This window comes from Salvelinus alpinus, chromosome 2, assembly GCF_045679555.1.
Source record: "Salvelinus alpinus chromosome 2, SLU_Salpinus.1, whole genome shotgun sequence".
NCBI classification, from domain to species: domain Eukaryota; kingdom Metazoa; phylum Chordata; class Actinopteri; order Salmoniformes; family Salmonidae; genus Salvelinus; species Salvelinus alpinus.
Window position 1 is genome coordinate 21,384,799 of NC_092087.1, and position 16,452 is coordinate 21,401,250.

The following is a 16,452-nucleotide window of genomic DNA, read 5'->3' on the forward strand; positions in this document are numbered from 1 at the left end:
CGTGCTAGCAAAAGTAGCTAATTGGACACTAGTAATGGACATTATCGAACAAAACAACGATTTTGAAAGATCATCAAAGGTAAGGGAATATTTATGATGTAATTTTGTATTTCTGTTGACTCCAACATGGCGGAGAAATGTTGTGTATTTCTGAGCGCCGTCTCAGATTATTGCATGGTATGCTTTTTCCGTAAAGTTTTTTAAAAATCTGACACAGCGGTTGCATTAAGAACAAGTGTATCTTTAATTATAAATAAAACATGTATCTTTCATCAAAGTTTATGATGAGTATTTCTGTTAATTGACGTGGCTCTCTGTAATTACTCCGGATATTTTGGAGGCATTTCTGAACATGGCGCCAATGTCAACCGAGATTTGTGGATATGAATATGCACATTATCGAACTAAACATAAATGTATTGTGTAACATGATGTCCTATGAGTGTCATCTGATGAAGATTATCAAAGGTTAGTGATTAATTTTATCTCTATTTCTGCTTTTGTGACTCCTGTCTTTGGCTGGGAAAAATGGCTGTGTGTTTTTTGGATTTGGTGGTGATCTAACATAAATATATGTTGTGTTTTCGCTGTAAAACATTTTAAAAATCGGACACGATGGGTAGATTAACTGTCACGTTCCTGACCTGTTTTCTGTTGTTTTGTATGTGTGTGATGGTCAGGGCGTGAGTTTTGGGTGGGCAGTCTATGTTTGCTGTTTCTATGTTGGTTTTGGGTTGCCTGGTATGGCTCTTAATTAGAGGCAGGTGTTTTGCGTTTTCCTCTAATTGAGAGTCATATTAAGGTAGGTTGTTCTCACTGTTTGTTTGTGGGTGATTGTCTCCTGTGTCAGTGTCTGTATGTTACGCCACACGGGACTGTTCCGGTTTTTGTTAGTTCGTTCGTTTTATGTAGTCTGTTTTCCTGGTTCATGCGTTCTTCACGTTGTATGTAAGTTCGTGTCCCGGGGCCTGTTGCACAAAAGTAGAATTAAGACATCCGGGATAAATGACTCAGCTGAGCTCAATGAAGCCAAAACATGTGCGTCCAGGCTTAATTGGTTGCACAAAGACCAAGCCAGGATGAGCAGACACGGATTCATTAAGCCAGGTGAAACCAATCCTGGATAGGTGCGCGCTCACGGCTCACTCAAATAGACCCCGCCACAGATCACAGATTAACTGATTTACCATGGCAACTAGAGCCGCGTACTTTTCCCCGTCGGAAGCACAAATCCTCATGGAGGCATACGAGGAGGTAAAAGATATAATTAAGAAGAAAGGCAACACCGCCACAGTGATAAAGCAAAGAGAAAAAGCGTGGCAAAGTATTGCAGACCGCCTGAATGCGTAAGTAGTGCACAATTACACACTCACCGCTCCGCTGAAACATCACAATTACAATTCAAATATTTAATTCACATCTCCAAAAATGCAGTTGTACTGTAATTATGAAACGGTTAAATTTTTTATTGAAATGCACTGCAGATATGAGTGAAATTGTGTAAAGTAACTCCATCACACTGTATAAAGCTATGATAAATTTTTTGATATTTTTACTGAAAACAAGACAAAAATACCAAGTAATTTTTTGCAGTGTGACTCCATTAAATGTGTGTGTGTGTGTGTGTGTGTAGATTAAACATGAACGGGCCAAAACGGACATGGCAGCAGGTCAAAATCAAATACAAGAACATTCTGCAGAATGGTATGGTCCCTGACTAATATTTAACAAAGCACAAGCATATATTGTACCCAGAAGGTGCCTGCTCACACATTGTCTGTACTGTTTTAGCAGTGAAAAAGAATACCCACAGACAAGGCACGGGTGGTGGGTCACCAAAGGCTGACCTTACCCCAGCAGAGGACATGGCCTTGGAGCTAAATAAAGGCAGGCCCGTCTTAGAGGGGATCCCTGGGGGGAAAGAGACGAGCATAGGTTCCTCCCAAGATGCCACCCGCTTCATTCAAGGTATGTCCTTCCATCTCTACATGGGATACAACCACATTCATATTGAATCAATTTGGACTGTCTGACTTTGGTTTACCTATTGCCTTGCAGTGTCTGGCAGCACTGTGTTCCTGTTAGAGCCACCAGCACAAGCACCAGACGATGCTGATCCAGTGAGTACTCCATCAAAGGCATACTGTAGGCCTGGCATGTCTTGTCTACTAGCTTCAATATGAATCCGATTAAATGTGATAGGGTGAAGGCCCCAGTGCAGCAGCAACAGCACATGATGGAGACGATGATGAGGAGGAGACCATCTCTCTGGATTCCAGAAGGCATGAGGTATCATGTTAAGACTGTGAAAGTACTATTTACTCTACAATGGTGAGGAGTCCTCATCAAAATCAAAAAATCTAATTTCTTTTACAGGACCCAGATGCTATACAGTGGGAAAACCAGCCTGGCAACATAGTGCGTATTAATAAAAGGACACCACATCCTGCCAAATTCCAGCTGCGCTAATTGTATTGTGTTCACAGAGCTCACAAGCTATCAGAAAGTTGTATGGCAACCACCTCCGTCGCCAAATAGAACTGGCAGACATAGACATTCAGTACAAGAAGAAAAAGATGGAAAATCTTGCACTGGAGTCCGAAATAAAAAAGAGGACAATTAGGAAACTGGACCTTGAAATAAAAAAACTTGAGAGGGAGGTGAGATATGCCTTCAATGTACACTGTATGCTAACTGTAACACAAATGTATTAATCATTATTTTTCTTTCCTCCCCCAGCTCCAAGAAGATGACACAGCTCAAAATAAAAATTAGGTATATTCTCGTAAAGTCAAGTGAGCCATGACATATGAGCTCTTATTGTGAGCACACAGGACGGTGGCATCTTTCTAAGGTTTTTTTTATTTTCCCAGCAATCAGTACAACCAAGTCATCGTTATAAGGCATCGCCCTCTTTTGCCCACCCCCCCAGCACCAGGTGTGGCCACTAGCCTATATGAAGGCCCAAAATTGTGTGTTCCTTTCTGCTCTGACAATGGCATGCCCATTCGTGCGAGATGTGGTGGATGAAGAAGCACTTGTGCTGAGGAGAGCCTTCAGGCGAGAAAGGGTCTTCAGGGACCGGTTGGACCCACTGGCCTTCCCTGATGACCATCTATATGAAAGATACAGGTTTTCTGCAGATGGCATCAGGTATCTATGCAGACTACTGGGTCCCAGGATTAAGCACCGCACTGCACGGAGCCATGCACTGAGTGTGGAGCAAATGGTTTGTGTGGCCTTGCGCTTTTTTGCTAGTGGAGCCTTCCTGTACTCAGTGGGGGATGCAGAACAGCTGAACAAGGCCACAATTTGCCGCACAATAAGGAGTGTGTGTCTGGCTATCAAAGCATTAGCAGATGTCTTCATCTCCTTCCCTGGCCACAGAAGACTCTGACATCAAAGAGGAGTTCTATAGGATTGCAGGTAAGAGGATCTACAAATTACAGGACAACTGTTAACACATAGTAGGATACTCATTACTTTGTGTGACAGGTTTCCCCAATGTCATTGGTGCAGTGGACTGCACACACATAAGGATAAAAGCCCCCTCAGGTGCCCATGAGGCCGATTTTGTGAGTAGGAAATCCTTTCACAGCATTAATGTTCAGGTGAACATAACTTTTTGATATTGTCCATTGACGAACACTCTGCATTGCCAGTGATGTGCATTGATTGGTGTAATATTCCTCATCTTATGATTTCAGATGGTCTGCAATGCTGACTGTGTGATCAGCAATGTTGTGGCAAAATGGCCTGGCTCAGTCCATGACTCCAGAATCTTTCGGGCCTCTGAAATCTATCAGTGCCTATCACAAGGTAAGCCACACAACCCCTATTTATAACCATCATGGCTGTGTCAAGAATATCACTGTGTTTATGAGGTAGTAATTATGAGATTTTGTGTTGACAGGTGAATTCTCTGGTGTGTTGCTGGGAGACAGGGGGTATGGCTGCCAGCCTTTTCTCCTGACACCTTTCACAGACCCCCAGGAAGCACAGCAGGCCTACAACCATGCCCATGCCAGGACCAGGGCCAGAGTTGAAATGACCTTTGGCCTCCTGAAGGCACGCTTTCACTGCCTTCACAAATTAAGGGTCAGCCCTGTTAGGGCATGTGATATTACTGTGGCTTGTGCTGTCCTCCACAATGTGGCCTGCCTGAGGAAGGAGAGGGCCTCCAGAGTGCCACCAGCCATGGACTGGGACAATCCGGCAATCTTCCCTGATGACGACAGTGGTCGGCTGCTGAGGGACCAATATGTGTTGAATTATTTTAGTTAGTATGTGTGCTTTCAATTTTGGGTAAATATGTCCTGCGGTGGCAGAGGAATTTGGGTTTTTTTGGGTTCGTTTTTTGACGAATTTGGCCTCTTATGATGTTTGTGCGGTATACTGTGTGTAATACAAGGCTGCAGGGAGGCTACTGCATCCATTCATTTGTCTGTTCAGTTGATGTGTATGGATTTGTCCTGCATTTATTTTAGTGTTCAGACATGCAGGGTGTGTTATATACAGACCTTTGAATGTGTATGTATCATTTTGTATAATATGCTTGGATTCTGTGCTTTCCATCTTGTAGAGTCACTGTGACTTCAGTTTCGAAAGGAGCTGATGGTTTACCTGCTTTGTTTTGTCCTTATTCAATAAAGGAACATAATGTTACACATTGTGTTTTTATATTCATATGGAATGTGTATTTGTTTATATGACAGAGTACTAGGGCCACACTGAAGAAAAAGGATAAAGTCATACATTTATGAGGCTGGTTCTTTCTGCAGAAAAGCTACATATTGTTTTTACAGTTTTGATACTTATGACAATGTGATACTTAATATTCTGGCACATCAGCATGTCTTTGTTTATGAAACCATACTGAAGTACAATTTCACAAAATGCCCCACATCTGTCATTTTAACAACTGTCCTTTAAAACAACTGGTTACAATATTATGACTTGTGTTTTTTTCCCCTCTGTGGCCCTAATATTCTATCATTTTATATATAGCCTTATAGTCTATGGGAAACTGTAAATTATCTAATGATAGCAACATCATCTAAAAATCATTTTTTATCCAAAATCATTGAAATTAATGATCACAAACGTTTAAATAACAGTGGGTCTAGTTATATGTGATAACAATGTATAGTGAGCAGTGAAATAACTATTGGTTTCCATTTGTGGTGACTGCTGACTGACATTAGGGATGAGATTAAATAGATCCTGGAATATAGCCTGGTCTGGAGCAGGCTAGCTCCACAGAATAAATCTCCATGGTAATTTATACCATAACATATCCTCCTGCCCCCTATCCATCTTTAGTGCAACCGGATTACGGATCAATTGAGCCAGGATCACCAAGATATCCTGGCTTAATCCCTTATCCTAGTTTTGTGCAACAGGCCCCCGGTCTGTCTACATTCGTTTATTTGTTTTGTAATTCAAGTGTTTGTCGTGTTTTTCCGTTTTGTCTATTAAATCAATATGTATTCACAACCCGCTGCATTTTGGTCAAATCCCTGCTACTCCTCTTCGGATGAGGAGGAGGAAGCCCGTTACATTAACAAGATGTTTATTTGTTAATGTGTGAAAGTTACATATTTCTAAAAAATATATAGAATTAATTTCGCGCGCTGCCTTTTCAGCGGAATGTTGTGGGTGTTCCGCTAGCGGAACCCGTGGGCTAGAAAGGATCTTAAGGATCCACCCCTTTTTTATTTTTATTTTTTAAATTTTCGCCTAAAATTACATACTCAAATCTAACTCCCTGTAGCTCAGGCCCTGAAGCAAGGATATGCATATTCTTGTTACCAATTGAAAGGAAACACTTGAAAGTTTGTGGAAATGTGAAAGGAATGTAGGAGAATATAACACAATAGATCTGGGAAAAAGATGGGAAAAGATAATACGAAGAAAAAAACAACTGTTCTTTTTGTACTATGATCTTTGAAATGTAAGAGAAAGGCCATAATATATTATTCCAGCCCAGGTGCAATTTCTGTTTTGGCCACTGTATATTTGGAAAGTTTTAGACTGATCCAATGAACCGTTGCATTTCTTTTCAAAATTGTGCACTCTCCTCAAACAATAGCATGGTATTATTTCACTGTAATAGCTACTGTAAATTGGACAATGCAGTTAGATTTAAGCGTTCTGCCAATATCAGATATGTCAACATCAACTGTTCAGAGGAGACTGCGTGATTCAGGCCTTCATGGCCGTATTGCTGCAAAGAAACCACTACTAAAGGACACCAACAATAAGAAGAGACTGGCTTGGGCCAAGAAACACGAGCAATGGACATTAGACCAGTGGAAATTTGTCCTTTGGTCTGATGAGTCCAGATTTGAGAATTTTGGTTCCAACCGCCGTGTCTTTGTGAGACGCAGAGTAGGTGAATGGATGATCTCTGCATGTGTGGTTCCCACCATGAAGCATGGAAGAGGGTGTGATGGTGTGGGGGTGCTTTGCTGGTGACACTGTCTGTGATTTATTTACAATTCAAGGCACACTTAACCTGCATGGCTACCACAGCATTCTGCAGCGAAACGCCATCCCACCTGGTTTGCGCTTAGTGGGACTATCATTTGTTTTTCACCAGGACAATGACCCAATACACCTCCAGGCTGTGTAAGGGCTATTTGACCAAGAAGGAGACCGATGGAATGCGGCATCAGATGACCTGGCCTCCACAATCACCCGACCTCAACCCAATTGAGATGGTTTGGGATGAGTTGGACACACTTTCTCATTCCAGAGTGAAGGAAAAGCAGCCAACAACTGCTCAGCATATGTGGGAACTTCTTCAAGACTGTTGGAAAAGCATTCCAGGTGAAGCTAGTTGAGAGAATGCCAAGAGTGTGCAAAGCTATCAACAAGGCAAAAGGAAGCTTTTTCGAGGGAATCTAAAATCTAAAATATATTTCGATTTGCTTAACACTGTTTTGGTCACTACATGATTCCATATGTGTTGTTACATAGTTTTGACGTATTCACTATTATTCTACAATGTAGAAAATAGTAAAAATAAAGAAAAACCCTTGAATGAGTAGGTGTGTCCAAATGTTTGACTGGTACTGTATATGCAGGGCTCCCTTGTAAAAGAGACACTGGTCTCAATGGTGACTCCCTGATTAAATAAAGGCAAATAAAATACTCTGTAACCCACACATACACTTCTCTGTAAGGTCCTTCAGTCAAGCAGTGATTTTTAAACACATATTCAACCATAAAGACCAGGAAGGTTTTCCAATGCCTCGCAAAGAAAGGAAACTATTGGTGGATGGGTAAAAATAAAAAAGCAAACATTGAATATCCCTTTGAGCATGGCGAAGTTATTAATAACACTTTGGATGGTGTATCAATACACCCAGTCACTACGAAGCTACAGGCATCCTTCCTAAGTCAGTTGCCAGAGAGGAAGAAAACCGCTCAGAGAGGCCAAGGTGACTTTAGAACAGTTAGAGAGTTTAATGGCTGTGATAGGAGAAAACTGGGGATGGATCAACAACATTGTAGTTACTCCACAATACTAACCTAAATGACAGAGTGAAAAGAAGGAAGCCTGTACAGAATAAAAATATTCTAAAACATGTATCCTGTTTGCAATAAGGCGCTAAAGAAAAACTGCAAAAAATATGGCAAAGAAATTAACTTTATGTCCTGAATACAAAACGTTATGTTTGGGGTAAATACAACACAACACATCACTGAGTACCACTCTTCATATTTTCAAGCATGTTGGTGGTTGCATCATGTTATGGGTATGCTTGTCATCGGCAAGAACTAGGGATTTTTTTTAAAGATAAAAATAAACGGAATAGGCAAAATCCTACAGGAATACCTTGTTCAATCTGCTTACCAACAGACACTGGGAGACAAATTCACTTCCAAGAGAATAACCTAAAACACAAGGCTAACTATACACAGGAGTTACCAAGGCGACATTGAATGTTCCTGAGTGGCCTTGTTACAGTTTTGGCTGAAATCGGCTTGAAAATCTATGACAAGACTTGAAAATGTCTAGCAATGATCAACAACCAAATTGACAGAGCTTGAAAAAAAATGTATGTGCAAATATTGTACAATCCAGGTGTACAAAGCTCTTAGAGACTTACCGAGAAAGATTCTCAGCTGTAATCACTGCCAAAGGTGATTCTAACATATATTGACTCAGGGGTGTGAATACTTACAGTATGTAAATAAGATATTTCTGCATTTCATTTTCAATAAATTTGCATTTCTAAAAACATGTTTCCACTTTGTCATTATGGGGTATTGTGTGTAGATGGGTGAGAAAAAAAATCAATTTAATCTATTTTGAATTCAGGCTGTAACACAACTAAATGTGGAATAAGTCAAGGAGTATGAATACTTTCTGAAGGCACTGTATTTATGAATCTGAGTGGACGTAAGTGGTGTGATAGTTGATCATGTAAAAATGCTGACATAGATAAAAAAAATGCACCTTATCCTGAAGTCATCGATATTGAAAAACGGATGGCAAATGCTACAAGCTTTTCAACTGATCATCTTAGCGTGCCGCTGAATTCCAGTGGTAGGTGAAACCATCTCAAACAGTGCTATTTACTGTTTATTAAAGCTATACTCCTTAGTTGCTACATTCATTTTTGGAGTTGTAAATTATTGATAAATCCATTGATTCTTGAAGAATATAAATGCCTCATGAGCTTAGTTCAACTGTCGTACCCCATCAGAACCCAAAACATAAGCTTGTTTTACTCCAATGTTTGTAAACAATGTAAATATAAACAAACACTGTATAGATGGATTGTCTGTCCTTGTATCCATTGCTCTGTCTATGAATTTGAGAGTGGTTACATTTCTCCAGGCCAATCCCTCAACTTTCTACCAAAAGAGAAGCGGGGTGTCGCTTTGTTATTGTTTCAACTAAAGATTCTACCTTTAAGTGATCTCAATGTTATTTTTGTTAAAAAATCAACAAGTGAATAAGTGGGATCTGGAAACAGCCAGGGGAGCACTTCAATTTATTAAATTCATCTGGGAAGTGTTTTACTGGCTTTAATGTTGCATGGATGCTTTTTAATGTTTCAGACAGAGTACACTGATTAGTCTGTGTTCTAATTCCAGAAGTAAAAAAAATAGAAAGACAAGACTTTAATGGGGCATATTAAACTGAACTAGATCACTCACACTACGTCAGAGTTTCAAAACTTGAAAGCAAAGAAAGAGAGAGTACAGAAACTAAATTAGCGTACCGTAACCAAATTGTAATTCCTTTCTCTGGTTGTTTGTTTATGTTCATTGTCCACCATAGCTGGAGATTCTTTTCAAAACACATCATACTCTCTAAGTTGCAGCATGAGTACAATACAGTTGCATTTTTCAGGATATTCCATCAAGGGCAATGAATGATTAACTTTTTCTGTGTGAACAACAGCCTAGAGGAAATAGACCATGCAGTTTAAATCTGACTCGGCTGAATCCTTTTTACAAAACACAATTCATTGAACAGTGTTAGTGACAGAGTTGAAGAGTTTGTGTTTTTGGCAGCAGCGTGTCCACACAATGACTGTGTTTCTCTAATTTCCTTTCTAAGACTGGCATATACAGCATGAGGCCTAGCTATAAGGAAGAGTGGATGTTTTTGACATGGAAAACATTTCTATTACAAACAGATACAGTATATAATACGGTCAAAACATCACTCAACCTCAGGGATTTCATCCTCCATCATCATCATGTGCATGGTAAATTCCATGTCATGTGACATGTACAGTACCTCAGATGAACAGGAGGCTGCTGAGGGAAGACGGACTAATAATAATGGCCGGAATGGAGCAAATGTAATGGCATCAAACACATGGAAACCATGTGTTTGATGTATTTGATACCATTTTCTAATTCTGCTCCAGTCAATTAAGGTGCCACCAACCTCCTGTGGTCAGATGTTTTGGCCTATACTACACTATCTTAGATCAGGAACAGTTTTAAGCTATTAATCTGTTGCTATTCTGATGCTATTTATTCTGATGCTAGACACCCACATAGGTCCAATTGTCTCTGGACAAATCACTGCCAAAAAGAGACTGCACTTTTAATAGATTGTTCATTCACAATGACACACTTCAGCCTACACTTTAGTCTACAAAGTTATTCATAGTGTCACAGTTTATAATAGAAGGCCTAATACACTTTTAAGCAAAAATAATCAACACAGCAATAGTAAAACAGCTCTACACATAAGTCTATTAATATGTCTATTTTTAAATTGCAAACTTCAGTGTCAATATCATACAATGGGTCGCAGCCTACAAGTAGCCTATAGTTTTTATCATTGAAACAACATTTCCCGAACACCACTGCTGCAATATATATATATATATATATATATATGTATATATATAAGCAAAAGGGGCGTTTCTTCAAAGCGCATGTGGAGGAGGTAAGAAGCGGATTGCCACTGAGGACAAATTCAGCTGTCAGAGAAGCTATGTTCTAACTGGAGTTTCAGTCGGCGATCATGGAATTTAACGAGGACGGCGCAGTGGAAATTCACGTTTGCTGATCCAGCCCGATTCGATCATTTTTTCGCCTCATTCTTTCTTTTGTGAAGGTAAAGTCCTATGCAGATTCTCACCCTGTAGTATAGTTTTGAGAGGAGCATCATCCTCTAACGTCATACATGAATTGTCAAGGAACCCACGCGTTATAGTCTACCTCGATATAGTAGGCTATGGCTTCTATAGTTTTTAATGCATTGCGTTTTCAAGACCACCAAAATGGGTCTGTATCGTGGAATAAAACCTGAAACTTCAGACGTTAAAATGTCAGATTGTTTTTAGACAAGTGCATTTTGAATGAGCTGTGAGAAATGTCAAGGTGGCCAAGGGATACATTTTTGGTTTATGCGACTCGGTTACATTTGACATCTTCAGGAAATGAAAGATGTAACAATGTAGCCTAAACAACAAGCAAAGACTGGCAATGTAGCCTAACAATGTAATGATAATGTATCAATTGAATATTATTATTTTTTAAATGGGGTTAGTATAACTACTCATTTTGTTTCATCCTGATGATTCAGGAGCCTATCCTAGACAATTAGTGTTGCCTACATCAATGATAGAATAGGCCAACAAACCAAGAGTAAAAACAAGCATTGTCAGATGGTTCTGATGGAGTCAGTTAGACCTATTTGCTACATTCTAGATGGCTACAGTATTCCCTTCTGTTTGGATCATTTTTATATTGGGGATGTTGAAGAGGCACAATGGTTTCTCACACTGGGGATTTGGGCAGGATTATTACTAATGGAAAGGCCTGCAGACATTTCCATTTGGACACTAGGTAATTAGAGTTGTAGGTTTTTCAGAACATTCCATAAAGAGTGAGGCCTACTTAAAAACATTCAGAAGCTATCTTTTGTTTGAGTGTAGGTTTCATGTACAGGTAACTGCCAAAAATAAAGGATACGCCAACATCGTTTCTTAATAGGACGTTAGGCCATCACGAGCCAGAACAGCTTTAATGCACCTTGGCATAGATTCTACAAATCTGTTGAACTCTATTGGAGGGATGCGACACCATTCTTCTATGAGAAATTCCATCATTTGGTGTTTTGTTTATGGTGGTGGAAAATGCTGTCTCAGGCGCCACTTTAGAAACTGCCATACATTTTCAATTGGGTTGAGATCTGGTGATGGCCATGGCATATGGTTTACATTGTTTTCATGCTCATGAAACCATTCAGTGACCACTTGTGCTCTGTGGATGGGGGCATTGTCATCCTATGTGGGCATAGCCATGGTAGCCAAAATAATGGCCTGCCCAACATTTTTATACATGACCCTAAAAATGATCGGATGTTAATTGCTTAATTAACTCAGGAACCACACCTGTATGGAAGCACCTGCTTTCAAAATACTTTATGTCCCTAATTTATAAATTGCTGTGCTGATCAATGGACAGTTCATTACCGCTGTCAAAATAATATGTAGCTTAAAGTTATGTTTGTACTTGTATTTATTTTTGCAATAAAGATGGTGTCGCTACAATAATACACATTTACAATAGGCCTATATCTAAAAATACATACAGCCAAAGGATGTATGAATATTAACTGGTATACATAATTTTAATAGCGGAACACTAAAGTCCATTATCCTTCTGAAGAGTATAAATTAGGCTGTTTGAGAAGGTTTGATCCCAAGCATAGTTTGAAGTACAGTACCAACATAGCTACTGTAGTAGGTCAAAGTTGTGTGCTGGAAAACCTTGGTAGAGCATGGGTGGAATAGGCTTTGTGGTGCTCATGTGCATTTCCTTTTTCGGCTTCAGACCGATGCCTATTCTCACTTAAATTGTTTTTTTTGTTTTTAATTTCCATGGTTTTTACACTGGAAGGTGACTATTATACAACATTATAATACAGCTTAACACATGCTCTCCCTGTGAACCCGCACAATGTTGTGCGTTTTATATTTTATTTATTGAATATCCCAGCTCATAATCCTACTGATCATTGCTCAAAGCAAATTGGCGAGAGCAAGGAAACAAAGACTGAAGCAAATATTTACTATGCGATTACACAATGTAGCTGGCCAGATGACTACAGGAGCGCGAAATATGGATGAGCTGTTCTCATCGGAAGGGTTCTGAAATATTCTTTCTCTCCAAGGCGAGGTGTGACTGAATATATCATAGTCATCCTCCTCGGTGGAAATGACTTGGGACAGCCCTGGTGCGTCAGATGCGAGTTGATTTTAGAGGTAGTCCAGCTGAATTCTCCCCGGGACAACGGTGATCTACTCTGACAGCACACAGTGGAGGAATTAGATGTTCCAGTGCGACGAGGACATCAACAAGCACATAGAGATGGCCAGGTGCTCTGTCAACCAGCTGGTGTTTGCATTTCTCTGTGACAGGTGCATGCCCACAATCCTCCACTCAGACATAAAGCACTGTGTCCCTGGAATGTACCGTAGGGATGGCGTGCATCTCACGGATGATGGAAATGACCTCTTCCATGAGAGTCTGAGAGCTGGGTCCGTATCCACAAAGTGTCTCAGAGTAGACAATTGGTCATAAGTGCTGAGCATAGAGACATTTTACTCCTACTCTTACGGGTCACAATACAAGCTATGCATGAAGCCTCTTCAGTAATAAGTCACACCTAGTCGACAGCTATTTAGGACACCTCATGAGCTGTCCTAACCAATTAATGAAGAGTTACCAGCAGGTGTCTTGATAATAGAAAAAGGCAGAGATTCAGTGGTTCCTGCACCATAGACAGGCAATTGCTTTGGAGTTGAAGGAATCTTTTGATATTTCTATATGATCAACCCATAAATGATCTAGACCTACATGCAACAGTACCGCTTGCACTTTTGACAATGATTTCTTATGAGGCCTTATTCTCATGACGTATGCCTAAATACTTACAACCACTAGACTAATAAATAGTCAACTTTTCTTTCAATTATTTCATTAAGCTGCATATTATTTCAAGCAGAATATCACGTTGTTATAAAAGATGCCTATAAGTGGGTAATTAAACTTTTAATTGCATTTGGGTAAAAATTATAGACCTTTCAAACGTTTTATGCAACATTATCGGCAAGTAACTACTGTGCCAAAACAATTTAGTTGTTTAACAGGTTGACAAGTGTGTAGATATAACAATATTATAAAAATTCTGCTTTTAAACCATTATATTGTATGATTCAGTGCAAAATGCCTATCACATTATAAAGAATATCTGGATTGGTAATAAAAAATAAAAAAGATATGCATGCCAACCTATTAAGACTAAGCAAAGTGATCGTTTCAGGCGAAAATGATATCAAACTTTTTACCATTGCAACATTTGCAACATTTGATGTACAGTCACACTCACTGTGGTTGTCTGAAACCTGCTATAAATTTCACAGCTGGCGATGCCTCATCGCGATTGGTTATTCCCCATAATTTGCTATGAGCAGTCATCACTGTCTTTCCTTTGCGGTACCTCAAACTGTCATTACTACCAGCTGACAGTTGATTTTACTCCTGGCTCAGAGTTTGTCTGAGCAGTGACTTAACATCATCCTAAAACCTACTCTGAGCTATGAGTTTTTTTTGTCTTAACTGGGTTTAACAGGATTCTTAGGACCTTTTCTGAGACGCTTTGCGGAGACGGGCCCTGGTCTCTCCTCCGTTCTAGAAAAATGCATGCAGTAGTACACACCACACACTGCCATGTGTCTGCCTCTCCAGAAACCCAAAGGCTCTTTTTAAGAGCCATCTAATGAATTAAAATAAGTGTGTGTGTCGGGAGGGGCTGTTGAAACTATTAAAAACTATTAATTTTTTTAAATATTCCCCCACCAATCTCGACAAACTATTTCTGTATGGACCTCGCTTTGTGCATGAGGGCATCGTGGAAAGCCCTCCCACCCTCCCCCCCCAATTGTTGCCACAAAGTTGTATGCACAGAATCGTCTAGAATGTGATTTGTATGCTGTAGTGTTTAGATTTTCCTTCACTGGAACTAAGGGGCCTAACTCGAACCATGAGTAACAGCCCCAGACCATCCACCAAACTGTACAGTTGGCATTATACATTGGGTCATGTAGCGTTCTTCTGGCATGTGCCAAACCTAGATTCATCAGTCGGACTGCCAGATGGTGAAGCGTGATTCATCACTCCAGAGAACGCGTTTCCACTGCTCCAGAGTCCAATGGCTGCAAGCTTTACACTACTCCAGCCAACGCTTGGCATTGCGCATGGTGATCTTAGGCTTGGCTGTGGAAAGCCATTTCATGAAGCTCCCGACGAACAGTTCTGGTGCTTCCAGAGGCAGTTTGGAGCTCGGTAGTGAGTGTTGCAACCGAGGTCAGATGATTTTAACGCACTACGTGCTTCAGAACTCGGCAGTCCCGTTCTGTGAGCTTGTCGCCTACCATTTCGCAGCTGAGCCGTTGTTGCTCCTAGATGTTTCCACTTCACAATAACCACACTTACAGTTGACCAGGGCAGCTCTAGCAAGGCAGAAATTTGACGAACTGACTTGTTGGAAAGGTGGCATCCTATTACGGTGCCATGTTGAATGTACTGAGCTCTTCAGTACGGGCCATTCTACTGCCAATGTTTGCTATGGAGATTTGTCGGCAACGGGTGTGGTTGAAATTGCAGAATCCATTCATTTGGAGGGGTGTCCGCATACTTTTGGCCATGTAGTGTATCTCCTTCAAGAGGGAAACCCGCATTATTCTGATCCACAGGCGGGAGCTCTAAGCATTTATACTATTAATCCTGTTCTTAACACATTCACTTCGACAGACCATTTAAAGGTCTGGAAGCGTTTGTTTCAAAATGATTTTCTTCATTCACTCAGTAATAATTGCATGATTATTTTTCTAGCTTGGTTACAATACAATAGTCTAAAATAGTTGATTTGTTGAAAAGAGACTTATTTAGTCACGTAGTTAACCAAGGTAGCAAGCATTTCATTTTATTTTGACTGCAAGCTTCTGTGACCTGATCTCATAGAGTTTCGTATTATTCCTAGACACTCCATTTAGTATGATATGTTATGTTTCATATGGGTGTATTAATTTGTGGATGACCATCATCCATCTTGTATGATATGTTACAAATTAAAATGTGTGTATGTTATGAAATGCACAAATTCCAATTCGTACAGTATGTTACGAATTTCCGATACGAATTACAATTTGTTGTTGCTAATGTCAGCTAGGTGGCTAATGTCAGCTAGGTGGCTAATGTCAGCTAGGTGGCTATTGTCAGCTAGGTGGCTAATGTTAGCTAGGTTAGGGTTAGGAGTTATGTTAAAGGGATGGTTAACATGCTAAGTAGTTGCAAAGTAGCTAAAAAGTAGTTGCAATGTTGGTAATTAGCTAAAATGCTAAAGTTTTCCATGATGAAGTTGGAGCACTCAACCTTTTTGGGTTGCTAGACATTCGTGTTATACGCCCATCCACTCCATTTTGATCCCCGCCTCCTAAAAACCAAAGACTGAAGAAGGAAGTTCTGGTAATCAGGTCTGTACAATGCTGGTCTGACCAATCAGAATCCATGCACCAAGACTGTGTTGATCACGTGGACTGGAGTATGTTCCGGGTCACCTCTGGGTATTTTTTATTTAACCTTTATTTAACTAGGCAAGTCAGTTTAAGAACAAGTTCTTATTTACAATGATGGCCTCGGGGCAGAGAGACAGATTTTTACCTGGTCAGCTCGGGGATTAAGTCTAGCAATTTTTCAATTACTTGCCCAACGCTCTAACCACTAGGCTACCTGCCACCCTTATAACATCAATGAATACACCAACTCAGACACCGGATTTTTGAAAAAATGCATAGATGTGATAGCAATGGTTTCTTCCAAAACTTACCCGAATCAAAAACTGTGGACCAGACGGCATCCCTAGCTGTGCCCTTAGAGCATGTGCAGACCAGCTAGCTGTTG

The 16,452-nt window shown here is 40.2% G+C and overlaps 2 protein-coding genes across 15 annotated transcripts in view; both read left to right on the top strand.

Annotated features, from left to right (window-relative positions):
• The first annotated feature begins 969 nt into the window (after window positions 1–969).
• LOC139556244 (myb/SANT-like DNA-binding domain-containing protein 4) lies at window positions 970–4,686 on the top strand. 3 transcript variants are annotated; one of them, XM_071369951.1, is made up of 11 exons: window positions 971–1,346; window positions 1,634–1,704; window positions 1,792–1,968; window positions 2,059–2,120; window positions 2,203–2,289; window positions 2,377–2,418; window positions 2,487–2,660; window positions 2,740–2,775; window positions 2,874–3,426; window positions 3,708–3,819; window positions 3,914–4,686. In XM_071369951.1, exons 1-8 carry the CDS (start codon window positions 1,189–1,191, stop codon window positions 2,773–2,775), a joined length of 807 nt encoding a protein of 268 aa, XP_071226052.1. In that variant the 5' UTR covers window positions 971–1,188; the 3' UTR covers window positions 2,874–3,426; window positions 3,708–3,819; window positions 3,914–4,686. The 3 variants fall into 3 exon arrangements, with proteins under 3 accessions (XP_071226042.1, XP_071226033.1, XP_071226052.1); XM_071369941.1 differs by having other exon boundaries at window positions 970–1,346; window positions 2,487–2,775; XM_071369932.1 differs by having other exon boundaries at window positions 970–1,346; window positions 2,487–3,426.
• A 5,739-nt stretch (window positions 4,687–10,425) lies between these two features.
• LOC139556293 (inositol 1,4,5-trisphosphate-gated calcium channel ITPR1-like) overlaps window positions 10,426–16,452 on the top strand; it is a 161,483-nt gene continuing 155,456 nt past the window's right edge. For all 12 annotated transcript variants that reach the window (XM_071370089.1, XM_071370148.1, XM_071370118.1 and 9 more), the window contains exon 1: window positions 10,426–10,597. The gene's annotated coding sequence lies outside the window, so the exon portion shown is untranslated. The remainder of the gene's footprint in view (window positions 10,598–16,452) is intronic.

Coding starts and splice junctions, on each gene's coding strand:
- LOC139556244 (XM_071369932.1), top strand. CDS start 1,189: ATGGCAACTAGAGCCGCGTACTTTTCCCCGTCGGAAGCACAAATCCTC. Junction 1,347..1,633: donor ATTGCAGACCGCCTGAATGC/GTAAGTAGTGCA, acceptor GTGTGTGTGTAG/ATTAAACATGAACGGGCCAA. Junction 2,290..2,376: donor TGGATTCCAGAAGGCATGAG/GTATCATGTTAA, acceptor TTTCTTTTACAG/GACCCAGATGCTATACAGTG.